At 50.2% G+C, this 25,063-nt stretch overlaps 2 protein-coding genes across 3 annotated transcripts; both read left to right on the plus strand.

The window, feature by feature from the left end:
* Positions 1–2,194: 2,194 nt before the first annotated feature.
* Positions 2,195–5,017, plus strand: LOC127316783 (ESCRT-related protein CHMP1). The gene is made up of 2 exons (XM_051347248.2): positions 2,195–2,886; positions 4,755–5,017. The coding sequence occupies exon 1, from the start codon at positions 2,243–2,245 to the stop codon at positions 2,855–2,857; it is 615 nt and encodes a 204-aa protein (XP_051203208.1). The 5' UTR covers positions 2,195–2,242; the 3' UTR covers positions 2,858–2,886; positions 4,755–5,017.
* Positions 5,018–5,406: 389 nt separating this feature from the next.
* On the plus strand, positions 5,407–9,189 carry LOC127316784 (uncharacterized). 2 transcript variants are annotated; one of them, XM_071823054.1, is made up of 5 exons: positions 5,407–5,706; positions 7,050–7,294; positions 7,386–7,461; positions 7,571–7,697; positions 8,760–9,189. In XM_071823054.1, the coding sequence occupies exons 2-5, from the start codon at positions 7,178–7,180 to the stop codon at positions 8,932–8,934; spliced, it is 495 nt and encodes a 164-aa protein (XP_071679155.1). In that variant the 5' UTR covers positions 5,407–5,706; positions 7,050–7,177; the 3' UTR covers positions 8,935–9,189. The 2 variants fall into 2 exon arrangements, with proteins under 2 accessions (XP_071679155.1, XP_051203209.1); XM_051347249.2 differs by having other exon boundaries at positions 5,407–5,697.
* Positions 9,190–25,063: the final 15,874 nt, after the last annotated feature.

Here is a 25,063-nt window from a genome sequence, read left to right on the forward strand (position 1 = left end):
TCCTTACTAGGATTTCTGAAACCAAAAACAGCAGAAAACAGGAACTGGCACTTCGGCATCTCGTCAATAGGTTAGTTCCGGAAAATGCATAAATATGACATAAAGTATGCATAAAACATGTAGATATCATCAATAATGTGGCATGGAACATAAGAAATTATCGATACGTCGGAGACGTATCATCCATGCGTAGGGAGGTGGCCAAACGCCGCTGATCCAGCAGCGCGTCGTCGCCTTGGAGGGAGAGCTCGACGACGCGGCGAATCTGCGCCTCTTCGCGGGCATGGGTGGCGTCCTGGAGCTTCTTCTCCGACTCGAAGGACTCGACGAGCGCACATTGATGATCGGCCGCCTCATCCCAGTGCGGCCCGTCGTCGTCAGACCACTCAAACTCGTCGTCGTCGTCCTCCTGCTCCGTCTTCTCCTCTGTCTCGGCCTCCTCCTCCTCCTCTTCCGCCTCCTTCATTCGCGCCTCCAGGCGCGCCGCCAACGCATCCGCCCGCCTCCCCCAGGCCGCCTCCGTTGCCGCCAGCGCCGCCTCTCGCTGCTGACGCTCCTCCGCCGCCAACTGCTTCTGGCGCCCATCGCCTCCCGCCGCCGGCGCTCGATCGCCTCCCGCCGTTCACGGTAGTGCGCCTCCTGCTCCTCGCGCTGGCGTCGGCGCTCATCAGCCCATCGCTGGCCAATCTCCTCCGTCATGCGCCGCCGCACCTCTTCTTCCGTGGCGGCGTCGAACGCCGCAATGGTGTCTGCCAGCGCCTCCTCCTCCCACGTCGCGTTCTTGCCAGATGCTCTTCCTGGGCGGCGGCGGAGATGTTAAACTGCGAATCCGGTGACGGAGGTGGTGGTGGAGGAGACGGCGGTGGAGGGAACTGGCCATCGCCGGGGCGGTTTATCATTGCGCAGTGGTGGTGGAGGAGACGGCAGTGGAGCAACGAGGGCTTGTGGCAGAGAAAAGGGTGCCGGTGGCTGTGGTGGCTGCCATTGAGCCGGGAGGGCCTTTTGTAGACACCGACATCAGGAAGAAAGCGTGGGAAGGGCGAGAAGCGACGGGAAGAAAGCACCGGAACTCGCAGTGGTCTGGAATTTTTTTTATCAGTGTCCCAAATTTCTCTGGGGGACGGTTTAGGGGACGCGAGTGAAGATGTTGAACGGGTTGCAAACGGACGGCTCGCCCCGTCCCTCAGGCCGTGAGTCCATGACACGGATGCCACACGGCACGCGCTGGCACCAGACCCCACACGCAGCGTCACCAACGGGGTTACGTTTACTTAGCCGTGTCAACAACCACCTAGCCCAAACCGCGTGTGGCCGTCTCCTCCCATCCGAACCAAATCAAAACCACCGCGATCCCCAATCAAAATTTCCCCAACCCCAATCAAAATTTTTTGCCCCTATTTACTTTGCAACTTGATCTTTTGCCCTCATTTACATTGTGCTTCCTTTTTTGCCCCTGTTTTCTTTGGCACTCGATGATTTGCCCCCGCCGAGCCAGGAGTACTGCACAAAGACCAGAATGCCCTTCTCATTGCTTCTTCCTCACGCGGTCATTCCAGGGATGAGCTCGCCGGCGGGCGCCCCAACCAGCATCCCTCCCTCAAACCCCCCAAGCCCATCCGGACGACACCCGCCTCTCCCAGCGTATATGGAGCGCTCGCTGTCGCCGCGATGTACATGTCCTACGGATGGCCGGCGCAGTCAATCTCGCTGGACACAGGCGACTCTGACGGCGTGGTGCTCCACCGCATCCTCGGCCCCCATACCCACGCCGTCTGTAGTCCCGGCGGCAAAACCATCGCCATTCTGGTCAGTGCCCCCGCCTGCTCTCTCTCCCTATGGCGGTGGAAGGGGCAAGCAGAAGGTCGATGCTTGCGCGGAGGGGAGCAGCGCGGTAGAGTTTGTGCGCGGAGGGGAGCAGCAGCACGGGGCGGAGGGGAGCAACAGGGCGGTAGGGTAGAGGAGAGCTCGCCGGCGGCACAGAGGGAGCAGCTCGCGAGCGGCGTCCATGGGGATGGGCCATGGACTGGAAACAGGGGTATTTGAGTCCTCGTTTTTTGGCTTATCCGTAAAAACGGAAGAAAAGGGCAAAAGATCAAGTGTAAAAGTAATATGGGGCAAAAAAGTGAATCAGATGTAAACAAGGGCAAAAGATCAAGTGTCAAAGTAAACAAGGGCAAAAAGTAAAATTCCCCTCTCTTCCCCCAATCCCGATCTCCCCCACCCAAACCTCCGGCGACCGGCGATGGGCAACCCGGAGAAGCTGATGGCGCAGATCTTCGACCTCAAGTTCACCTCCAAGTCGCTGCAGCGGCAGGCGCGCAAGTGCGAGAAGGAGGAGAAGGAGCAGAAGCTCAAGGTCAAGAAGGCCATCGAGAAGGGCAACGTCGACGGCGCGCGCATCTACGCCGAGAACGCCATCCGCAAGCGCACCGAGCACATGAACTACCTGCGCCTCGCATCCCGCCTCGACGCCGTCGTCGCGCGCCTCGACACGCAGGCCAAGATGCAGGCCATCGGAAAGTCCATGGGCAACATCGTCAAGTCCCTCGACTCCTCCCTCGCCACCGGCAACCTCCAGAAGATGTCCGAGACCATGGACAGCTTCGAGCGCCAGTTCGTCAACATGGAGGTCCAGGCCGAGTTCATGGAGGGCGCCATGGCCGGGTCAACCTCGCTCTCCACGCCAGAGACCGAGGTCAACAGCCTCATGCAGCAGGTCGCCGACGACTACGGCCTCGAGGTCTCCGTCGGCCTGCCGCAGGCCGCCGCGCACGCCATACCCGCCGCAAAGGATAAGGAGAAGGTCGACGAGGACGACCTCACCCGCCGCCTCGCCGAGCTCAAGGCACGCGGCTAATAAGAGAGTCTCACTGCTACTTCATTCAGGTGATTGACAGATTGTTTATGATATGCAATTTAGGATGTGATCATCTGCCATATAGTGATTGTTATGATAAAGTACATATACTCAATCGTAATAAAAAATCTGGTCTTAATGGTTGCTTAAGAAAAATAAATTAGCTATCTCAGATGTAAAACCGTCATGCAAAAAAAGAGGAATAAAGAACAAAAGTGTGTGGTGTGCTTGGGTTTCTATTGGACTTCTTGTTTGTCCCTACACCGTTAGACAGGCTTATAAAGCCGGTACACCCATATGATCCTACGCTTTTAACAGGATTTAACATGTGCAGATGTCTGTACATAGTGGTCAGCGTCGTTCATGTGAATAACATTTTTTCTGTTTGAAAGACTATACTAATCTGTTTCATATTATAAGACGTTTTGTCAAACTATTTACTTTGTCAAAATGTCTACCCCCAAGTGTCAAAACGTCTTACAATGCTTCCTCCGTCCCATGAAACATGTCTTAGATTTAGCAAACAGAGGGAGTATATGATACGCAATTTAGGATGTGATCTTCTGTCATGTAGTGTTTGATATGATACTACACATATATGCAATTTAGGATGTATCTACTGTTCAATAAGTTCAGTTTTAGAAGATATAATGAAGAACCTAATTCTGGAAAGTACTTCTGAAGTGGCAAATATTGTTGGTATTCGAACGAATTGGCTGATATATCTTCAACTTATAGCACCAGTTTTACAGTACACTGGTATATATAATTTTCAATTATATTTGGATGATTGGGCTTACAGTGCAAAATCTACCCTTGGTTTCTTGTGCCCTGCCAAGTGCCAGCTCTTCATTATTCTTGTGCTCTCCCAACCCTTTGTTTTTCTTCTGTCCTTCCTATGGTCATAAAACTGTAGATGGCATGATATATAGCAGCATCAGGATTGAGCTTGATGGTAGGAGGGCTAAGTATGTTCGAACTCTTTGCTCTTGAAACTTTAATAGTGGAACATATATTGCCTGAAATTTTGTACTTGATATATGCCAAAGCAAGTTTGCAGCCATCCGATATGATCTATTTAGAACCATGACTAGTACAGTATATTCTAAGCTTGTTAGTTGGCCCTTGTATGGAAACATTCTTGGTGTTTCATCTCTGATATTTTACTGTCATGTATGGTATCATGTGTCAGCTGCAGCCCATGGTACTTGTTCATTTAATACTGTGTCATGGAGAGTACCATGTTTGGTTGTGCATGTCAACTGGCCCTAAATGATCACTTACTATGTTTGTTGTTTTCTTTTTATTAGTTGGCCTAAGCGGCCTCTACCGAACTGCACATGAAATCTAAGATTATGAGTCTTGATTATCATCCAATCCATCACCCAGCTTTTTAGTTTGCTACATGTCTAGATGGTACTCAATATGTTCAAGATTCTCCCTGTCATGACCGAATACCTAGTGCCTGTCACCTGGGTTCCAAGACTGACGGTTTTTAGATCTCGAAGCTTCTAATTACCTGTAAACCTCACAAGATACATTACCTGGATGAATCATGAATGCTTGTGAAAGTATGCTGTTGCATTTATTAGGAAGCATGCTAAAAATCTGATTGCTGCCTTGCTTTGACATCTCATCTTGGTGGTGCAATCTTTCATATTTGCATAGTCCTCTGCTCTGCAGAAGTCGTCAAACTATACTGTTTGCTAAATGAGTAGAGAGTATGAATGTTAATCTCCATAAATGTTAACCGTAGCATAGCGAAAATGCAGCCATTGAACAAATGCATTGTACAGTTTGCTCAACATTGAAGTTTGCTCATTGTTGAGACCTGAGCCTGCTTTTCAGTGATCAATTTTCTACTTGTGAACTAACGTCTATTATCACTGTCTTGCAGATATGACTTGTGTGGTGCCCCTCGATTCGCCACCCTTAGTCGTAAGGGGATTGCTCATGTCTGATAGTTCCGTAAATACTGTTATGCCGAGGCGCGCTTGTTTTGGATCTCTATGCGGAACCGATTTAAACACTGCAGTGTGTAATATTATATGGGTCTTGACAATAAGTGTGCTTGTGAACATCTTCGTGCTGTTGTCTCGTCGAATGCCCGCGGGTGATGTATATGAACAGGAGCGCTGGAGTTGGCCATGCTGCCTTCTATGTCTGCTCGTCTAAATGTCAATTCTTGTGCTTACATACCGTGAACATAATCGCTGCAAACACTGTCCTTAACGGCCGTGCTCTCTCGATTCCTCATGGGAAGCCATGTTTCCTGAGGAGCAGATACACTTCCAAAGTAGCTTACCTCTTGAGCAAATAGATTTGTACTTCGGTAACTACAGTTTTCCCTCTGTTACTGATAGAAACCAGTATGAACAGCAGAAGTTAATAGCAGGTAACATCAAAACCCAGTGAAATCGCAATATATCTAAGACCGGCGAATTTTTTTACTTATTTCCTTGGCCAAGAAAATATATTCTTGATTTTTTGAGAGTAAAAAATAAATAAATATCTTTTTTTTGACAATAAATATATCCGATTAGAGATGGAATAGGTGATGGTAGGCTGTCTTTTTGATCGAGGTGCACGGTACCAACCATGGGCTTTTGTGGCTTTCTCCATTTGGGCTCACAAACAAGGCCGTGAGTGCTAGCTAGCTTCGTTCGCCGCCAATCTCCGCCCCGCCTACTACGCACTCCGCCCCCGGTCCGGTTCGGTCGCCGCTCCGCCTCCGCCGCCGGAAGACCGTGGTCGCCACCTGGAGCTTCGGCCGACGACTGCGCTTGCCGTTCCTCCTCCGCCCAACGGCCTCGAGCTCCGCCTCCGACGACTGTCCTGAGGTGCTGCCTGTAATAAAACTCTTCCCATGGATTTCCCCATCTCTTTCTTTTTTCCCCTGGAATTCTTTCACCTTTCTCTCGTGATTGCAATTGGAATTCTACTTTGCATAGCTCGGTACTGCTAGATGATGAATCCAGCGTAGCTGTACTACTACTCGATGTTCGTTCATTAGCTTGACTGATACTCTAGCACTTGTTGATCAATGGTTGCAAGATTTGTTTAGAGGAAAAGAAAAAAGAAATCTATCGACTCTACCAGATGTCGAGATGATATTAATGTACTATTATTATTGACTTTGTTGAGATTGCTTGTTTAATGGGTGCAGTTTTTGTACTTTTTTTTTTCTGTCGTGTGTGCTCTGCTCTGGGAAGGATGATTGTTTTTGTTTGGAACCAGCACGAAGAAATGCAGGCGACACTGTAATAGAAAACGCCACTTGTATTTCCTAGATCCAATTTGTGTCCGCTGCTTTTTGTGTGTGAATATATGCCCAACTTATGCATATTTTTGCTATGTCTCCTCCCAAGAATCATGATGGACATAGTGACAATTCAAAAGGAATGGATCCAACATTATGTTACTATCGAAATAAGAAATCCTGTGATTTTCATCTATATTAAAGAGTATTTAAGTCCTTGAAGTACTTGTAAGATTAGTAAGATGACGAAAAATTTCGATATACTTGGGACAATAATGCCTAAGGGTCCAAAACTTTCTCAGATAGCGAATTCTACAATTCAATTCTTTATCGTACTGGGATGTTTTGAGTTATTGAATGAACCAATTTGAGAACAGTTGGATGCTAGCAAAATCATCAAACATTGGTATTCTTTATTTCGATTCAACAAGGTGCCTATAGCTTCTTGTTGTTGAAGATTCGGGCATGGAAGAAGAAAGGTAGTAGTAGTACAGTAGTAAGATGCTTAGGAGACCCAATGAGCATCTTTTTTCTTCTCGTTCTTCTTCTTTCTAGGACTAATCAGTTTGGAACTACGAGTGAAAAACACAAGACTCTTGCTTCAGTTCTGGATAAAAGTTCCCTTTGTCCTTGATTTGCTATGCCACAATTATCAGCCATCTTCTGAGGATCTTCAGTATTGTGATAAATTTGAGCCCATGTTCCTTGACGGATAGCGCTTCTTGTACCGCTGGAGATGGTTTTGCTCCTACCGATGACAATACTGGCGCAATACGAACGAGTTATTGTTATTCTAATTTCGTAACAACTAAGACCTTTCTTTTATTTACGCATTTACTTAAATAGAAATTGACCCATGTTTTTATTATGATTTTACGCTTCATGATTTTCTCTATTCATTTCTCGCTCATTGTTGGTGACTAAAATCGACAGGTTTTAGGAGCTTCTCCCCACCGGATTCCATAAACCGACTTCTCTATAAGCTTAAGGCCAAAAGAAGTGGCCCTAGTACCTCCGCAGAGGATACTCCGCAGCCAAGGAGGTGTCAGCGCCTCAGCGGGATGAAGGCCGGGAGGAAGAACCTGCAGAGAGCGTGCCAGGATGGCTCTGCCGTCACGCTCGCAGAGGGCGACAGCATCATGCAGGTTGTCACACTGCGCGGCTCCAACCTCATCGAGGTACACATCCTTCTCGAGCTCCTGACCTTTCTTTGAGTTGCTTCATGTGCCGCAGAAGATTTCTCACTATGCCGCCATGCTCTGGTGTTAGGTCACGGATGGCAAGGGCGTCAAATCTCTGGCCTTGTTCCCGGCCAAGTTCCAGAAGAGCTTTTGGATCAAGAACGGTGAGTAATTTAGTGATGGCGTGGCTTTGGATGTCATTAGTTTGTCATGGTGAACTGGGTCTTGCCCCTAGCGTGTGATAGTTTGCTTATGTGAGCTCTGAATGTGCAGGGAGTTTTGTGGTTGTGGATGTTAGTGGGAGGGAGGAGGCTCTTGAATCAGGGAGCAAGATAGGGTGTGTCGTGTCACAAGTCCTCTTTCATGATCAAGTTCGCGCACTTGAGAAATCCGGTGAATGGTGAGTTGTGGGTCCTTCGCTGTCCGATAATTGCATGGTAATGGAAAAGTAAGAACTTGAACTCAGGTCTATTCAAATGTAACTATGTATGTTGTAGGATAAGTTTGCACTGGGGACTAATGACCAGTAGCTCCAGGATGGACATCTGCTTATTTTTTTTGCACGTATTTACGCCGCAATGTGACTATCGGTGCTGCATGTGGCTTTTCTATTCATTCTTTTCATTCGTTGCGTTTTCTAGTATATGAATGGAAGATTCACAGCCCATATGTGTTTGACCTTCTAACTGCTCCGTAACTTTGGGTTAAAATTCACTTGCCACAAGAAATAATCACCAGTGGAGTTGGTTGTGTAAAATATACTGAATGGTTGAGATCATCATCTGCTCCATCAAGTAAAAAGTAACTGTAACAATCCATACAAATACTACACTGAATAATGAGTTAACAGTTGCTGCAATGGTTGTTTGTTTCAAATCTATTCTGTTGAGAGGCCCAAGATGTTCAATAGTGTTCAGTATTGTACCATTTCTACACAAATGAAAACTGCTCTTTTCTCGCCAGAAATTATGAAAAAAGTTCACCCTTGCAATATTTGACAAAGCAATCATCGACTGTTTCTTCTCCAGCATGTGCATTCACAAAGCGAGCATGTATTCTCTCTCTAGTATGTGAATATACATGGCGTCGCATCATACGTTTGTGGTTGATTGGCAGTTGGTTCAGCTGTTTCTATTGTATAATATGTGTGCATGCATACACTAGTTCTTTTAACTTCCTATTTTTCTTAAATGTTGGATGTTCAGTCTCCTGGTTTGTGAAATTGCAAGTGCATTTAAATAACCTAAACTAAATGCTTTCATTTTATGTAATAAACATGGAAAATGGCACCAAGAACTGATAGGAACATGTAAAATGTTGATGTAATATAAGTTACGGCAAAATGTAGGACTGAAGAGTAAAGTTTTCCTAGAAAGTCCAGCTCTGCAACAACTTGAAATCGATAGTTGGATTCATTGTTATTGGATGTCCCGGACTGATTCACTTTTCTTTCTTATCCCAGGCCAGCTATCTTCAAGTCAACTCCCAATGGCTGGGCGACAGGGACCGCATCTCAGGTTGAGGAAGAGCCAGGTTCCGATGGAGAAGATGATGATCTGCCACCACTTGAGCCGAACATGAACAGATATAATCCGTTTGACGTGCTTTCTGATTCAGGAAGTGGTTCCGATTCTTGAACCGGTAGGCATAGGACTATGTCAGGCGTGCAACCCCCTCTCTGTTCTTCAGTTTGATGTACTTTCTGATTCAGATAGTGGTTCCAGCTCTTAAACTGGTGGTAGGCATAGGATGGTGTTATTACCCAGACCGTCCACTTTGTATAGCTGATGTTTTTGTGCTCAAGTTGGGCCATGACATTAAAACTGTTCAATCTTGCAAGATATTCAGCGAAGTGGCAAGGGCATGACTAATATCGCTTGTATTCTCGCCTCTGTTCCAGTGGTGCCTGTGATAAGAATTTGATTGAGCCATGTCTGACCCGGTCAGTTTAGCAAATAAGCTCTGTTTTTATTTCTGATGAAGCTGTGGCGACTGACTTCGGATTTAGGACTACTAACCTCATGATATGGCGAGGCAGGTTAAACCAAATATGAACCACAAAAGTAGTTTCCTGGTTCAGAAAAACAAAAGAAGCCAATAAAAATAACAGTCAAGATTAAAAAAGCCCAGTGAATTCAGAAGTGGAACATGTAAGTTCTTAAGCGAAATATGAAACTACATTAGACGGAAAAAAAATGGTGGTTCCCTGGAGTGGGATGCGAGGCCCAAGTGGCCCAGGAGTGCAGCGGCCCGTTATCCTTCCACCGTTGGAAGCGGGCAGTTGTCGCTGCTCTGTGAAACCAGCCTCACGCTGTGCCTGCCGCATCATGGGCCGCGAAGCCCAGCTTTCGCTAAAGCCCCAGGGGCGGTCCACTACGCAACTTGGAACGGGCGGGCCAGCAATAGCAAACCCGGGCCAGGCCCGCAAACGCCACAACAGAGTCCCAACCACTCTATGCGCCCCCGCTCGGGTTACAAGCTCTTGCTAGTGAGCTCCGCGTTACTACTGGTGGAGAAGGGTATTTAAGCTGGTCGTTTGTTCTCTCGCTTAGCGAGGTGGGACTAAAACTGAGGCGCTGTGCAAACGGTACACTGATGGGGTGGTTGGGGAAACGTGGCTATCTACATGGGCTTTGGGCGGCTTTGTTGTTTGGGGATAATAAACAAGGCCGTATGAAATTTTGCTTGGGCTGCTACTCATGCTTCCGTGGTGAATATTGTTGGCCAAAGTGACAAGTGCGGCCCCTTCAGAAAAAAAAAGATAGATCAATAAAGTGCAGTATGCTTAAACCTGGCGCTAAAATAATGAATATTTTTGGTAGGATTCTAAATCCTTGTGAACGAGAAAAGAATAGAATTTGCTTGTCAAGCATATGCTTAAATTCTGAGATCAGTGATAGAAAAACTGCATAAATGTTTTTGAGAGGTATGAGTCATTGCGTAATTCTTTTTTGCATCTTCGCAACTGTTCTTTTTTCGGCATAAAAACATTGAATTGCAAAAAATAAAATGGAGGTCATCACGTGGAAAATGATGGCCTCGCAACTGTTCTTTTTTCGGCAATCTACCACCAACCCGGAGAAAGCACACTTGTTGATATCATTTTATTTGGAAGACATTGATGATATCATTTCATTCGGCAAATCCACAAAAATGACACGGTACGGAAATGAATCAAAGTTAAGCATGAGATGAAAACCATGAAATTCCCTAACCGATTCCGTGGCAGCCAAATAAGTTTTTCTTAGAAGCACATTTTTTTATTTGGTTCCAGTCCCAAATGATGGGAGACCAAAGTTAATTTACCGGTTAAGGTCATCTCCAACGCGCAAACGGCCCGGGTCGAAAATGCGTCTGGTACCACCTCGAGCGGGGCGACGCATCGTGACCGGGCCGTCCGCAGTGACGCAAACCCGGCGCATATTTGCACCTGGAATGCGTCGCCGCGGACGCACCAAGTGACTGGTCGCTTCTCCACCGGGCCCGCCTGGCAGCGAGTCTGTATCGAGGGCATCGCTTCCGCGGCTGCGCCGCAGCCTTCGCCATCAATGTAGCGGCTGCCTCTTCTGCGCGCGCACTGGCGGACGGCAGCTGGGCTTCTCGCCGCCTTCAATGGCATCGTTTCCCGCGCGCGGTCGGCCTTAAAAATCCACCGGCATCGTTCCTCCATCGCCCACACCTCCACTCCCACCACCACTACCGCAACACTATGGAGAAGAAGAAGAACGACTTCGAGGCGTCCGGCAGCGGCACCAAGAAGGGGGAGCGGCCGCACAGGGTGCCGCTGCCCGTCAGCGTGGGGAGGCTGATGCACGTGAACTGGACGCCATGCGACGCGTGCGGGGACTTGCACATGCCTGGCGGCTGGCGGCTCAGCTACCGCCGGGTGCCCGTCCCTCCCGTGCCTGCGCGCGAGCCAGATAGGAGCGCCGAGATCCGGCGAAGGAGGCAGTACCTGCCGCCGGACCTCCGCGCCGATCCCGCCGACGACATCGACTCCGACAGCTGGCGCAGCTATCTCGAGTCCGAGAGGGATCCGAGGAGGAGGGCGGCCTTCATGGGCGACATGGACTTCCCCTTCGACCGTCCACCGGCGCCTCGTCGTCGAAGACGGCAGGCGCCGACGCCTACGCAGGACGACCATGATGACGACGACGACGACTACAACGAGGCGCTGGCGTACCACAACGAGGAGGCCAAGGACGACAGCGACGATGACTACAACGAGGCGCTGGCGTACCACAACGAGGAGGCCAAGGACGACAGCGACGACTACGTCGCGTGCATTTTCCAGGAATGACAGTTGGCCATGGCGGAGGGCCGGAAGTTTGAGTACCCGGACAATATGACGGACGACGAGATCGCGAGGCTCGGCGTCCTCGTCTCGGAGGTGGACCGACCTGTGAAGCCACCGCTGCCCAGGTACGCCACCGGCATCATGCCGCCGGGCCTCTTGGAGGAAGAAGCCCTACGACTGGCGCTACAGAACCCGGCCACGCCACCGGTTCAACCGCCGCCTCCACCTCCGCCGTACAACCCGTGGGGGCCTCCACCTCCGGCCTGGGCTCATCCACCTCCGCCACAGGCCTGGGCTCCTCCACCTCCACCACCGCCGGCGTGCCCGGCGTATGTTCCGCCGGTTCCCAACTGGCCGTGGATGGTACCGGAGCTCGTCGTGATCGACAGCGACGAGGAGAACCAGTATGCGCAGGCGTTTAGGGTTTTTTTTCCATGTCTTGTACTATGTAAATTATGTTTTCATGTTATAAAAAATGGAAATTCGAGAAAAAATGCGTCGTGCCGCTGGAGCCACCCCAACGCAAACGGACGCGCGATCGATTTCGACCATTTGAACCGACGCAAACGGATGCACGCGAACATTTTCGAACGCTGAAATGCGTCGCCCCGTCGAGATGCCTTTAGTTCCAAAGTATTTGAATCAATCCGGTGCGCTCTACGAATAAAGATCACGAGACTCCCAAAGGAAAAAAGGGCGGGGGTCGCTGGGGCACACCCGTATTTGACTTTTGGGGCATCTCTGTTTGGCGCCCAATGCCAGTGGAGCAAGTGGCATGCACAAGGCGACACAATGGCACCCCCGCCGACGCGGCGAAACAAAAGTTTTGCATCGTGGATTGTACCGTAGAATTACTGGGAGATCGACCGACCGAGGCAAATGGCGGGCAGGTGCGTGACAAGTGACAACTGACAAGAACGCGTCTCACATGGTGTTCGAGATGGAGCTAGCTGCAGATATGTACTGATCGGGATATCTCGTGGACTAGACATGCCAAGAACGCACGGTGAGCACTGCATTGCACTGCCCGAATAATATAGCGAATTTTTTTTAAATAATACGAATTTTTTATATAATACCAGAAATAGCGCGCGATTTCAAAAAATTCCAAAAGTGTGACCCGGTCGGTCAGCATCTGACCGATCGGTCACTAGTAGTCCGACTGGCAGTCAGGCTTTCTTTGCTTGTCAGAGGGCAGAAGTAGTTGGTCGATAGCTGACCAATTGGTCAGCTACCGACCAATTGGTCAGCTACCGACCGACCACTGCATGGATTTTTAGGTTTATTATTGGCACTTCTCCCCCATTATTTTCTGGCCATATCTTCTCCCTCTCCCGTTCACACCGCCGTGTTTCCCTCCTGCCCTTGTCGCCACCCTTCCCGCCACTTCTTCCCGCCATTCCTTCCCGCCACCATCTCCCGCCACCATCTCCCGCTATATTTTCTCGCCACGCTCTCGGATTTTTTCCTATAAAAGCAGGCATCGACACTCATAGCAGCAGAAGTGCTACTATCTCTCTTTTTTTTCTGTTGGCTCACCCTTAGCCGTCATGAGTGTGCCGTGCTCTGACCAGGAGTTTAGGCCGGTGAAGGCGAAGGCTGCAAGTTTGCCCCCGGTGTGACTGCGGAGCGGTGTTGGTGCGGCCGTCTTGCTAAGGTTAAGCAGGTGGAGGATTTCTCCGACCAGTTCGGCATGAAATTTTTTATGTGTGCGAGCTATGAGCATGATCCACTCCGTAGTTCAGCTTCGTCGTCCACCAGGCCGCCGGTATGTTTCGACATAATTTTATGTAGGCATAAATTTATTTATGAATGTGATTTAATGTTACTATTTGTGTTGCAGTCTCCCCCGCCCCTATGCAAATGGTTTCACTGGATAGACACGGAGCAGCCAGATTGGGCGCGCCAGGAGGTTGAGGAGAAACACCGGCGTGCGTGGGCAACGTTCTTGGAGGAGGAGCGTAGAGAAAAGGTTCGTGCAAATGAAAAGGCAGAGCGAGAGAGGCAGATACAGAAACTAAGGGCGGAACAAGCTCGTAATCGCGAGGTGAATCAGAAGAGGATGGATGATGAGGCTGCACGTAGGTTTGCAGAGGAAGATGTGCGTAAGGAGGCTCGTGAAGCGGAGAGAAAGAGACTAAGGGAAAGAGCTGCTGAGGCGCAAGTGGCAGAAGAACGCGGAGAGAAAGAGACTAAGGGAAAGAGCTGTTGTAGTGATAAGCCGTATTTTAAATTCAGCTGCAATGTATCTTAATTTCAGTTTTAGTACTAATGTGAAATGAATTTGCCGCAAAAATGTTGTGTCAGAAATTTGGGCTCGTTTGTTTCCCGCCAATTTTTCCCGCCCAATTTTTCCCGCTCAATCTTCCCGCCATTTATTCCCGCCCAAATCTGCCGCCACTTTTTCCCGCCTAATTTTTCCCGCTCACATCTTCCCGGCGGCCTGGTGGACGACGAAGCTGAACTACAGGGTGGATCATGCTCATAGCTCGCACACATGAAAAATTTCATGCCGAACGAATCGGAGAAATCCTCCACTTGCTTAACCTTAGCAAGACGGCCGCACCAACACCGCTCCGCAGTCACACCCGGGGGCAAACTTGCAGCCTTCGCCTTCACCGGCCTTAACTCCTGGTCAGAGCACGGCACACTCATGATGGCTAAGGGTGAGCCAACAGAAAAAATAGAGAGATAGAAGCACTTGTGCAGCGATGAGTGTCGATGCACCTTTTATAGGGAAAAATCCGAGAGCGTGGCGGGAAAATATAGCGAGAGATGGTGGCGGGATAAATTTGGCGGGAGATGGTGGCGGGATAAATTTGGCGGGAGATGGTGGCGGGAAGAAGTGGCGGGAAGGGTGGCGGGATAAATTTGGTGGGAGATGGTGGCGGGAAGAAGTGGCGGGAAGGGTGGCGGGATAAATTTGGCGGGAGGGAAATACAGCGGTGTGAACGGGAGCGGGAGAAGATATGGCGGGAAAATAATGGGGAGAAGTGCCGTGAGATATCCCTCGTAATAAACGTAAACTAAATCCATGTAGGGGTGGCTGGCCAATTGGTGCATGGTGACCAATTGGTCGATGTGACCAATTGGTCAGCTATCGACCAATTACTTTTGGGCCTGCCAGAGCTGAGCAGCCGACTTGTAATCGGCTCTCTTATCGACCGATCGGTCAGTAGCTAACCGACTGGGTCACACTTTTGGAATTTTTTGAAATCGCGCGCTATTCCTGGAATTATATAAAAAATTCGTATTATTTAAAAAAAATTCGCAATAATATACAGAGTTCTGAACTCTCCATATAAATATCCCTTCGGTCGATCTCCAAGTTAAAACTGCGTAGTAAAACTCTAGAGACAGAGGTGCATCTTGCCCTGAACGTGCTGTTACACTTCCTCCATACACAAACAAGTGTTCTTTGCCTGATACAAGACCAAACAGCCTTGCCCCCCCTCCCCCCCCCCCCCGACTCGGGTGGCGAAAACCCTAGTCGTGCCCCAGCCCATTCCCCCCCTTCTCCCCATGTTGCCGGAGGATGCTGGCGGGAAAAGCCCTCACCAGCGGATGGCGGCGGCGGGGTCTCCATTATGATGACCGATGCGCTGTTTCATGGCCCGGTGGTGCGGCATGAGCGCGTGGTGGTGTCGCGGGAATCTTCGTCATGCACAGTGAGCTCAAGAAGCGACAGCGTGGAGTGTGTGGTGCTATGGTGGCAAGGTATGTTGGCTTGGGAAGTCCGAAGTCATGGAGTTGTGGTCGTCCCTAGAGGCGTCTTGTGATGGCTGTGCCATGGACCTGCTGCTCCGAGTATCGATGCTTCACCATGCTTTCTTGGCTGGAGGCAATGCTGGGCGAGGCCTTATGTCATGTCGGTTTGAAGTTGGAGTCACCTTCTCTTCTAGCTATAGTCACTTGGTAGGACGGTTGTGCCTGTGTTGGGTGTGTCCCTCTTGCGAAGGTTGTACCACTAATGTCTTCTTCCTGTTATCAAAAATATTTTTTTTCTAAATTTCATCAAATTATAGAAAAGAGTAACCAACATATACAACAACAAATCCGTATATTATGAAACAACATTTTAAAACATGATCTACTGATACTAGTTTAGTGTAATAAGTGCCGCAAACATTTTCTTATAAAAAGTTAGTCTTTTTTTATTAAGCCAGGAGTATATTTATGTGTAGGGCATCTCCAACGGCTCGACACAAACGAACCAAAAGTGTTCGTTTGCGTTCGTGGTCACTGGCCCGACGACAAACTAATCGATGTGTCCACCATGGATGTAAACTGATCGATGTGTCTGCGTCGACGCATGTGGCCCAACCCGCCTTGCGATTGGAGAGAGTCATGAATCATTGTCCTCCTTTGCGGACACATCACTGACCATCTGCTTGAGGCGCCATCAGTGGACACGCTTCGGCTTCAGCGTCAGCGCCAGTACTGGTGGATGGCTAGGCTTTTGCGCCACCATCAATGGCACATGCTTGGAAAGCAGCGCATGCATCCATAGAGGTCGCCCTGTCCCTTTTTAAGGGCAACGGCTTTAACGATGTGGACCTGCGGTGGCGGCGATGCGGGTGGGCTCAGGAGGAGCCGATGGCGCGGGGGGGGGGGGGGGGGGGGCTACGGCGGCTGTGGACAAGCTCGAGCGATGGCAGCGGTGACGCGTACGAGACCGTCGTTTGGCTAGATCTAGGGCTCGATGCGGTTGTGGCGCAAGGGTTCCGAACTGAATGTTTAGCGCGCGCTGATTTTGTACGCACTGGGAAAGCACCATAGTCGAGCCGATGTTGTGAGTATATGCAGCACATGGCACCGCGGTGGGTGTTTTCTGCAAAAAAAAGTTCGTGGCGGTACTTTTTTCTAGGATGCGCATGACTCATCTACACCCGGTAGCCCAGTGGTTAGGGTCGCAATGGTGCACCCTAATGACCGGAGTTCGATTCCTGTCAGGGATGAATTTCAGAATTGTCACGCTAAGTTCCGCTTCTACTATATCAAAAAAAGTGTCTAGTTTCTCCCAGATACGGTTTCATCTTTAATTATTATCTGGTTACCTGCTAGAGCTAGAGATGCTCTCAAGTAATCTAAACGAAACCGCCGTCAGTGTCCATTGTCCAATCGGAGAAAGCACAAGTGCGTAGCCACCCCCTCCACGAGAAACCGCGGCCATAGATTTAGGCATTTAGCAGCTCGAGAGAACAATTTGGGACAAAACGACGAGGAGGGATAGTGTAGTCATCTTTGGAATAGGATAGGATGTGGCTGCCTGCAGCTGGACGGGTCACGGAGTCGCGTAAGGCTACCTACGCGCGTGCCCCACATGGATCACGGACCGATCAATCCGACTGCACACCACATCTCACTTGGTGCAAAGCATTTGCATGCACATGCTTATCTAGATCTCATTTTGCTTTATCCATGTGTACTGCATGCCGTGTACGGTGTACCTATACGTACATACGGATGCAGAACCAGCGAGCAGCGGCTCCACCAGCGTTCTTGTAGTACGGCCTGATGCAATGTACGTTGTAGAATGATGCAAATCACAATGCATTGATGTGAGACGAATGCATGTACCTATATAGGACACATCCTCAACTATACATGGAAGGAGGTGGGCCCGTCATAAATACAGAAGATACACCGTACATATATGCACATATCTCAACACCCCCGTAGTCGAAGCGTCGGCAGAACGGACATAAAAACTGGATCGGAACTCCTCAAAAGACGCCGTGGGTAAACTCTTGGTCATGATGTCCGCAAATTGCTGGGAGGTGGGCACATGAAGGACTCGAATGTGACCAAGAGCCACCTGCTCCCGAACAAAGTGGATGTCCAGCTCGATGTGCTTGGTGCGGCGATGATGAACCGGGTTGGCGGAGAGGTAGACCGCGGAGACATTGTCGCAGTAGACCACGGTGGCCTTGGCAACAGGACACGAGAGCTCGCCAAGAAGCTGTCGGAGCCAAGAGACCTCGGCGACGGCGTTAGCGACGGCGCGGTACTCCACTTCGGCGCTGGAGCGGGAGACCGTGGGCTATCGCTTAGACGATCACGATATCAGCGAGGGTCCAAGGTAGAAGACATAATAGCCCGACGTGGAGCGTCGCGTGTCGGGGCAGCCGGCCCAGTCTTCATCAGAGTAGGCGATGATGTCCATGGCGGTAGAGGCGTGAAGCGAGAGACCAAGATCCATGGTCCCACAGATGTAGCGAAGTATGCGCTTTATCGCAGTCCAATGAGCATCGCGCGAAGCGTGCATATGAAGACAAACCTGCTGAACGGCGTACTGGAGCTATGGGCGTGTCAGAGTGAGGTACTGCAGGGCACCGACGATGGACCGATAGGAGGACACATCGGGTGTTGGCGCTCCATCCGTGGCGGAGAGCTTGGACTTCGTGTCGACAGGCATGGCTGCGGCCTTGCAATTAAGCATGCCGGCGCGGTCGAGTAGCTCACGGGCGTACTTGCGCTGGTGCAGGAAGAAGCCATCTGCGCGACGGACAACCTCGATGCCGAGGAAGTAGTGCATGGGCCCCAAGTCCTTGAGGGCGAACTCAGCGCAAAGGCGGTCGGTGAGTCGTCGAAGAATATCCGTGGTGCAGGCCATCAAGATGATGTCATCGACGTAGAGGAGCAGGTACGCGGTGTCGGCGCCTTGGCTGTAGACAAACAGCGAGGCATCAGAGCGTGTCGAGCGGAAGCCGAGTTGGTGGAGAAACGCTGCGATGCGCTGGTACCACGCGCGAGGGGCCTGCTTGAGTCCGTATAACGAACGCGAGAGCAGGCACACGTGGTCGGGATGAGCGCTGTCGACGAACCCCGTAGGCTGTTGACAGAAGACCTTCTCCTCAAGATGACCGTGGAGGAAGGCGTTGGATACATCCATCTGATGGACTGGCCAGGCGCGGGAGACCGCAAGCTGCAGAACAGTGCGAATCATCCCGGGTTTGACAACCGGGGCGAAGGTGTCGGTGAAGTCGATGCCGGCGCGCTGACGAAAACCGCGTACCACCCAACGCGCCTTATGGCGGTCCAGGGTCCCATCGAGATGGAACTTATGCTTGAAGACCCACTTCCCGATGATGATGTTGGCGTGGTGCGGTCGAGGGACGAGCTGCCACGTCTGGTTACGCTGCAAGGCGTCGAATTCCTCCTGCATGGCCGCAAACCACATAGGGTCACGAAGGCCCACCCGAGCTGAGGCGGGCAGCGGGGACGGTGCAGAGGTCGATGCAGTGCAGATGTACTCATCCGAAGGGTACCGCGTACTCGGGCGAGAGATGCCCGCACGTGCGTGAGGCATGGGTCCCGCGGCTGGTGGCGGGGGCGGCGGAGACGGGGCGTCGCCTAGCGGAGACGGGGCGTCGCCCGAGCTGGGGCTCGAGGGCGACGCGGGCGGGGTCGGCGTCGGCACGGTGTCACCCGAGGCATGGCTCGAGGGTGACACAGGAGGCATCGTCGCAGCGCCCGAGCTGGAGCTCAAGGGGGATGGTGGAGACGACGTGGCAGTGCCCGAGTCTGAGCTCGAGGGCACCGCAGCCGGCGGGCCTGCCGGGGCAGGGGGTCGATGCCGCGGACCATCAGCAGCCGAGGGAGGAACATCGACCACCTGTGTCTGTGCAAAATGAAAGCAATGCTCATCAAAGTACATGTGCCGGGAGGTGATGACGCGGTGAGAGACCGGATCATAGCAGCGATAGCCTTTGGTGTTAGCCGGGTAACCAAGAAAGACACAGGGAACGGAGCGCGGGGCGAGTTTGTGGGGAGCGGTGGCGGCTGTACTAGGATAGCAGCGACAACCAAAGATGCGGAGGCCGTCGTAGGACGGAGGGGACCCGAAAAGAAGATGGTGTGGCGTGTAGTTCCAGCGGGTGCGGCGCGGGCGGATATTAACCAGGAGGGTGGCGGTGGCGAGGGTGTCTGGCCAAAACGAAGGGGGTATATGGGCGTGGAAGAGGAGGGTGCGGACGCAGTCATTGAGGGTGCGGAGAACGCGCTCGGCCCGGCCGTTTTGCTGGGATGTATATGGGCAGGTTAGACGAAAAATGGTGCCGCGGGAAGCAAGAAGGGTGCGGATGGTGGTGTTGTCAAACTCCTTACCGTTATCGGTTTGGAGGGCATGGATGGGGCGGCCGAATTGAGTGGAGACATAGGTGTAGAAGGTGGTGAGGGTCTGAGCGACATTGGATTTCTTACGGAGCGGGAACGTCCACACAAAATGAGAGAAATCATCTAGAAGAACAAGATAGTATAGAAAACCGAAATTACTAGTAATAGGAGAAGTCCATATATCGCTATGAATTAACTGAAAAGGAAACGACGCAACTGTGGAAGAGCTACTAAAAGGGAGGCGAACATCCTTGCCAACACGACACGCCTCACAGGTGTGAGCATCAAGTTTCTTACAAGAAAATGAAAAACCCCTCATGATTTGACGGAGTGTGGAGGAGCTAGGATGTCCCAGGTGAGCATGCCAGAGATCGACGCCGGCGGCAAGAGCCCGAGGTGCAGCGTGAGAGGAAGGGGCCGGCTGGACGGGATAGAGATCGACAGGGCTCTCACAGCGGTGCAGAACCATCCGGGTACGGGCGTCCTTTACAGAAAAACCAAACTCGTCAAATTCCACAGTTACAGAGTTGTCACAAGAGAGAGTTTTAACAGAGACTAAATTTTGGACAAGTTGAGGTGAAACAATGACGTTATTGAGAGATAAAGGTTTAGAGTAAGACGGAAAATTAGTGGAACCTATGTGAGAGATGGGGAGACCAACGCCGTAACCGACAATGATGCGAGCGGAAGTGGAAGTTGGTGAGGAAGTGGAGAGGTTACCCGGGTGAGTAACCATGTGGGCGGAAGTGCCGGTGTCCATGAACCAGTCACCGCCGCCGGTGTAGGAGCCCGGAGGGGGCGCGTACTGTAGGGAGGTGTAGAGTGCAGGATCCCAGGGGGTCGGCGTGGTCCGTGGTGGAGCAGCGTACGGCGCGAGGCCGCCGTAGGGCAGGGGCCTGTTGCGGCGCGGCGAAGAAGGCCTGATGCATCGGCGGACGGGGGCCCATGATGCCGGGGGCAGGAGGGCAGGGCATCGGCATGGTGTAGGCGTGGACGACCCCTGTCCAGGGGTTGTAGCCGCCACTCCACGGCGGCGGTGCCTGCGGGTACCCGGGGCGAGGACCACCTCCGCGAGCACCACGACCACGATGGCGGTTGCGGCCACCGCCGCCACCACCTTGATGCGGCTGCTGTTGAGGCGCAGTGGGCGTTGGGGGTCGAGGTGGCTGCGGGGTGCCGTGGCTGAGCCCGGCGGCGAGGGCGGAGTGGACGGCGTGGGCGTGAACACCCTTGAGGCGCCGTTCCTCAAGGTGGAGGTAGTCGACGGCACGCTCGAAGGTGGGGTTGGTCATGAGGGTGATGTTGGAGGCGGCGTTGCCGTGGTCCTCACTGAGGCCGGTGGTGAGGGTGGAGAGGAGGTGCTCATCGCCGATGCGGAACCCGAGGTCGTGAAGCTCATCGGAGATGGCCTTGAGACGTAGACAGTAGGCGTCCAAGGTCTGATCGCCCTGCGGAGTGCCGAAAAACTCCTGCTGCAAGAAAACAACCCACTGAAGTTTATTGTTAGTGAAGAGGCCGTTGATCTTTGTCCACACCGTGTGGGCATCATCGCCCTCGCGTACGACGGTCTTGAAGATGTCCGGCGAGACGGTGAGGAAGAGCCATCGGATGATGGTGGCGTCGATCGCCATCCACTCGGAGTCGCGCCCCATGATGAGGAGGTCGGCGGAGCCATCAACGTGGTCGCGGAGGTTGTACTCGCGGAAGAGCAGGTAGAAGTAGGTCTTCCAGGCGTGGTAGTTGGCGGAGTCGTGGGAGAGCTTGATGGGGACGTGGTCGGTGATGGGGACGGCGCGGAGGATGGCGACATTGGGGATGGTGGAGTCGGAGAAGGAGTCGCCAAAGGGGTTGCTGGAGGGAGTGGAGGACATCGCGGCGGCCAGCAAGGAGGGGCGGCGCGGCGGGCAGGGAGGAGAGCCGGCGGCGGCGGCGCCAAGGAGGGGGGGGGGGGGGCGGCTAGGTAGGTTAGGAACGTAGGGAATCTGATACCATGTAGAATGATGCAAATCACAATGCATTGATGTGAGACAAATACATGTACCTATATAGACCACATCCTTAACTATACATGAAAGGAGGTGGGCCCGTTATAAATACAGAAGATACACGTACAGATATACACATGTCTCAACATACGTGACCTAGATCCGACCCAAAGAAGCTGCAAAAAAATGACACGTCGTAACGTGAAAAGTTGACGGTGCAACCTTTTCCTGGTTTAAATCATTCCAAAGTGTTGCAATATTACTGCAAAAAAAGAGTTGGAATATTTTAAACACGCTAATGCCACAGAAATACTAAGTGCACGCACCAAGCCGTAACTTTCCGCACCGTCCTGTAAAAATTCATCCAATGAGGCCTACAACATTTTAAACATGCGCATGAAACAAAAATATCGCTCATCTAATCAATGAAACTCCGTATTCAACATTTTTCAGAAATGAAACAACATTTTGCAGCATTGTTTTGGAGAATCTGCCATCGGTCGTGGTCAATCTGGTGAGTCCATGCAAGGACGAGGGCCACACTGTTGCACATACTCTTTTGTCGTGGGAGCAACACTCCCGTGCAAATGAAATAATGGTGGAGTAGGAGCCCAGTTTATCTAGGAACATTTAAGGATCACCTTTTGGAACTTTATTTACTCATGTTTTCTTGAACTAAAAGATTCTTTTTCTGCAATTTACTAGGAAAAAAGGAGAGACGCAATAGTTTACATTTTTTCTATTGCTCATGTTTCTTTGATGAGCAATAGTTGATCTTTTTTCCTTTTGTTATCAAATGAGAGACTAGTTTAGACTTTACCATCACATTTTTTGGCTATCATTGGATAAGTAGTAGAAACTCTTGTCAAAATAGTATAAATTGTTGTAGGAGACTTAGTTTACATTAGTTCAGATTTTATTGATTTTTCCTATTTTTGTTGGAGAAGTAGTAACATATGGAAAAAAAGTAGGAAGAGATGATACAATTTAGGAGAGATACTGTCCACTTTCATGTGTTTTAACCGCCAGGGATATTTATTCATTCATCATTGGTTCCTACATTTACTCCCTCCACTCAAACAAGGGAAATAATGGGAAAAGCCCCTCGAATCTAAGGGCCCTGCAACTATGCTCACTAATTGCTGAAAATATACGCCACACTTATGTTGGAGATATGCCCAAGAGGCAATAATAAAGTGGTCATTATTATATCTTTGTGTTTATGATAAATGTTTGCATCCCATGCTACAATTGTATTAACCGAAAACATTAATACTTATGTGTTATGTAAACATATAAGAGTCCCTAGTAAGTCTCTTGTTAAGCTAGCTTGTTGATTAATAGATGATCATGATTTCCTGATCATGAACATTGGATGTTGTTAATAACAAGGTTATGTCATTGGGAGAATGATATAATGGACACACACCCATAATAAGCGTAGCATAAGATCAAGTCATTAAGTTCGTCTTGCTATAAGCTTTCAATACATAGTAACCTAATCCTTCGACCATGAGATTGTGTAAATCACTTACACCGGATGGATGCTTTGATTACATCAAACGCCACTTCGTAAATGGGTGGTTATAAAGATGTGATTAAGTGTTCGAAAAATATGAGTTGAAGCGCATGGATCAAGAGTGGGATTTGTCCACCCTGATGACGGATAGATATACTCTGGGCCCTCTCGGTGGAATGTCATTCAATTAGATTGCAAGCATGTGACTAGGTCACAAGGGATGACATACCACGGTACGAGTAAAGAGTACTTATCGGTAACGAGGTTGAACTAGGTATAGAGATACCGATGATGGAACCTCGGATAAGTAAAGTATCGCGTGACAAAGGGAATCGGTATCGTATGTTAATGGTTCATTTGATCACGAAGTCATCGCTGAATATGTGGGAGCCATTATGGATCTCCAGGTCCCGCTATTGGTTATTGATCGGAGAGGGGTCTCGATCATGTCTGCATAGTTCACGAACCGTAGGGTGACACGCTTAAGGTTCGATGTTGTTTAGTAGATATGGAATATGAGATGGAAACCGAATATTGTTCGGAGTCTCGGATGGGATCCAGGACATCACGAGGAGGTCCAGAATGGTCCGGAGGCAAGTTATGTTTCGGAGTTGTTCTGGAAGAATTCTGCTATTTTGTATTTCAGAAAAGTTGTTCTGGAAATATTCTTGGAATTGGACAAAACAAAAACAGAAGTTCTTATTTTTCTGTCACGCAGACGGAGTCCAAAGGGGAGACGGAGAAAGGCCGGGAGGGGGCCAGACGACCCTTAGGCGCGGACCCACCCCAGGCTGCGCCTAGGCTTGTTCTGGGCCCACCAGGCGCCGACCCTAGATGGGTTTTGGGAAACCCTAACCCTACCCCCTACTATATAAAGAGGGGTGGGTTGGTCGGCCATAGCAGCTCCATACGCAACCCTAATCTGCCATCTCTCCTTCCTCCCAGTTTCTCCTGCTCCGGCTTAGGCGAAGCCCTGTAGGAATTCTCCTCCACCACCATCACCACGCCGTCGTGCTGCGGAGATTCTGAGGGGATCTACTCCTCCGCTGCCCGCTGGAACAGGGAGAGGAAAGACTTCATCGACACCGTACGAGTGATCGAGTACGGAAGTACTGCCGGATTGCAGCACCGGAACGATCATCTACATCAACCACGAGATCAGATCTCGTTAAGGCTTTGGATCTTCGAGGTTTGGTCTCTCTTATTTCTCGTTGCTCCGATCTCATATATTAGATCTTGGCTTTTCCATAGATTGGATCTTGGTTTTTGTAACATCCCAAGTTTCAACAACAATCAACAAGAAAGAAAATTTCCCAAACTCAAAATTTGCAACTAACAAAAACTTTTTCTATGCATATAGTGCCACATATAGTTTCATGCTTTTGAGTGAATTTCTTTTGTGCAATTGCCATGATGAGTGTTAGTATGTTTATCAATTGCTACTTGAACCCTAACAAAGATGATCAAACCCTAGTTTGAGAAGAAATGAAGAAAATGGGAAAAACCCATATTTCACTTACATACACTTTATGCCAAATTGCAAATCCTCACCCTAGGCCATAATTGCTTGCTCCCTTGCTGGTAAAATACTTAGATATGATAAACTAACACAATTGCACCCTTGGACCAAGAATCAAACACAAGGAAATCAAAATTTCTTCATACATATGATAATGGTCATATGGCCCAAAAATATTTTCTTCACTACTTTACCCCCCTGGTTCTCTCAACTCTTAAACTAAACTTGGTCAACCAAAGCCATGTCATCCAAGACCATGTCAAGGTGAGTAACTTGATGTTGACCACCATGGCTAGAGTTGACTAGGTTGACCAGTAGCAATGTGACA

The sequence above is a fragment of the Lolium perenne genome, chromosome 7, assembly GCF_019359855.2.
Source record: "Lolium perenne isolate Kyuss_39 chromosome 7, Kyuss_2.0, whole genome shotgun sequence".
NCBI lineage: Eukaryota > Viridiplantae > Streptophyta > Magnoliopsida > Poales > Poaceae > Lolium > Lolium perenne.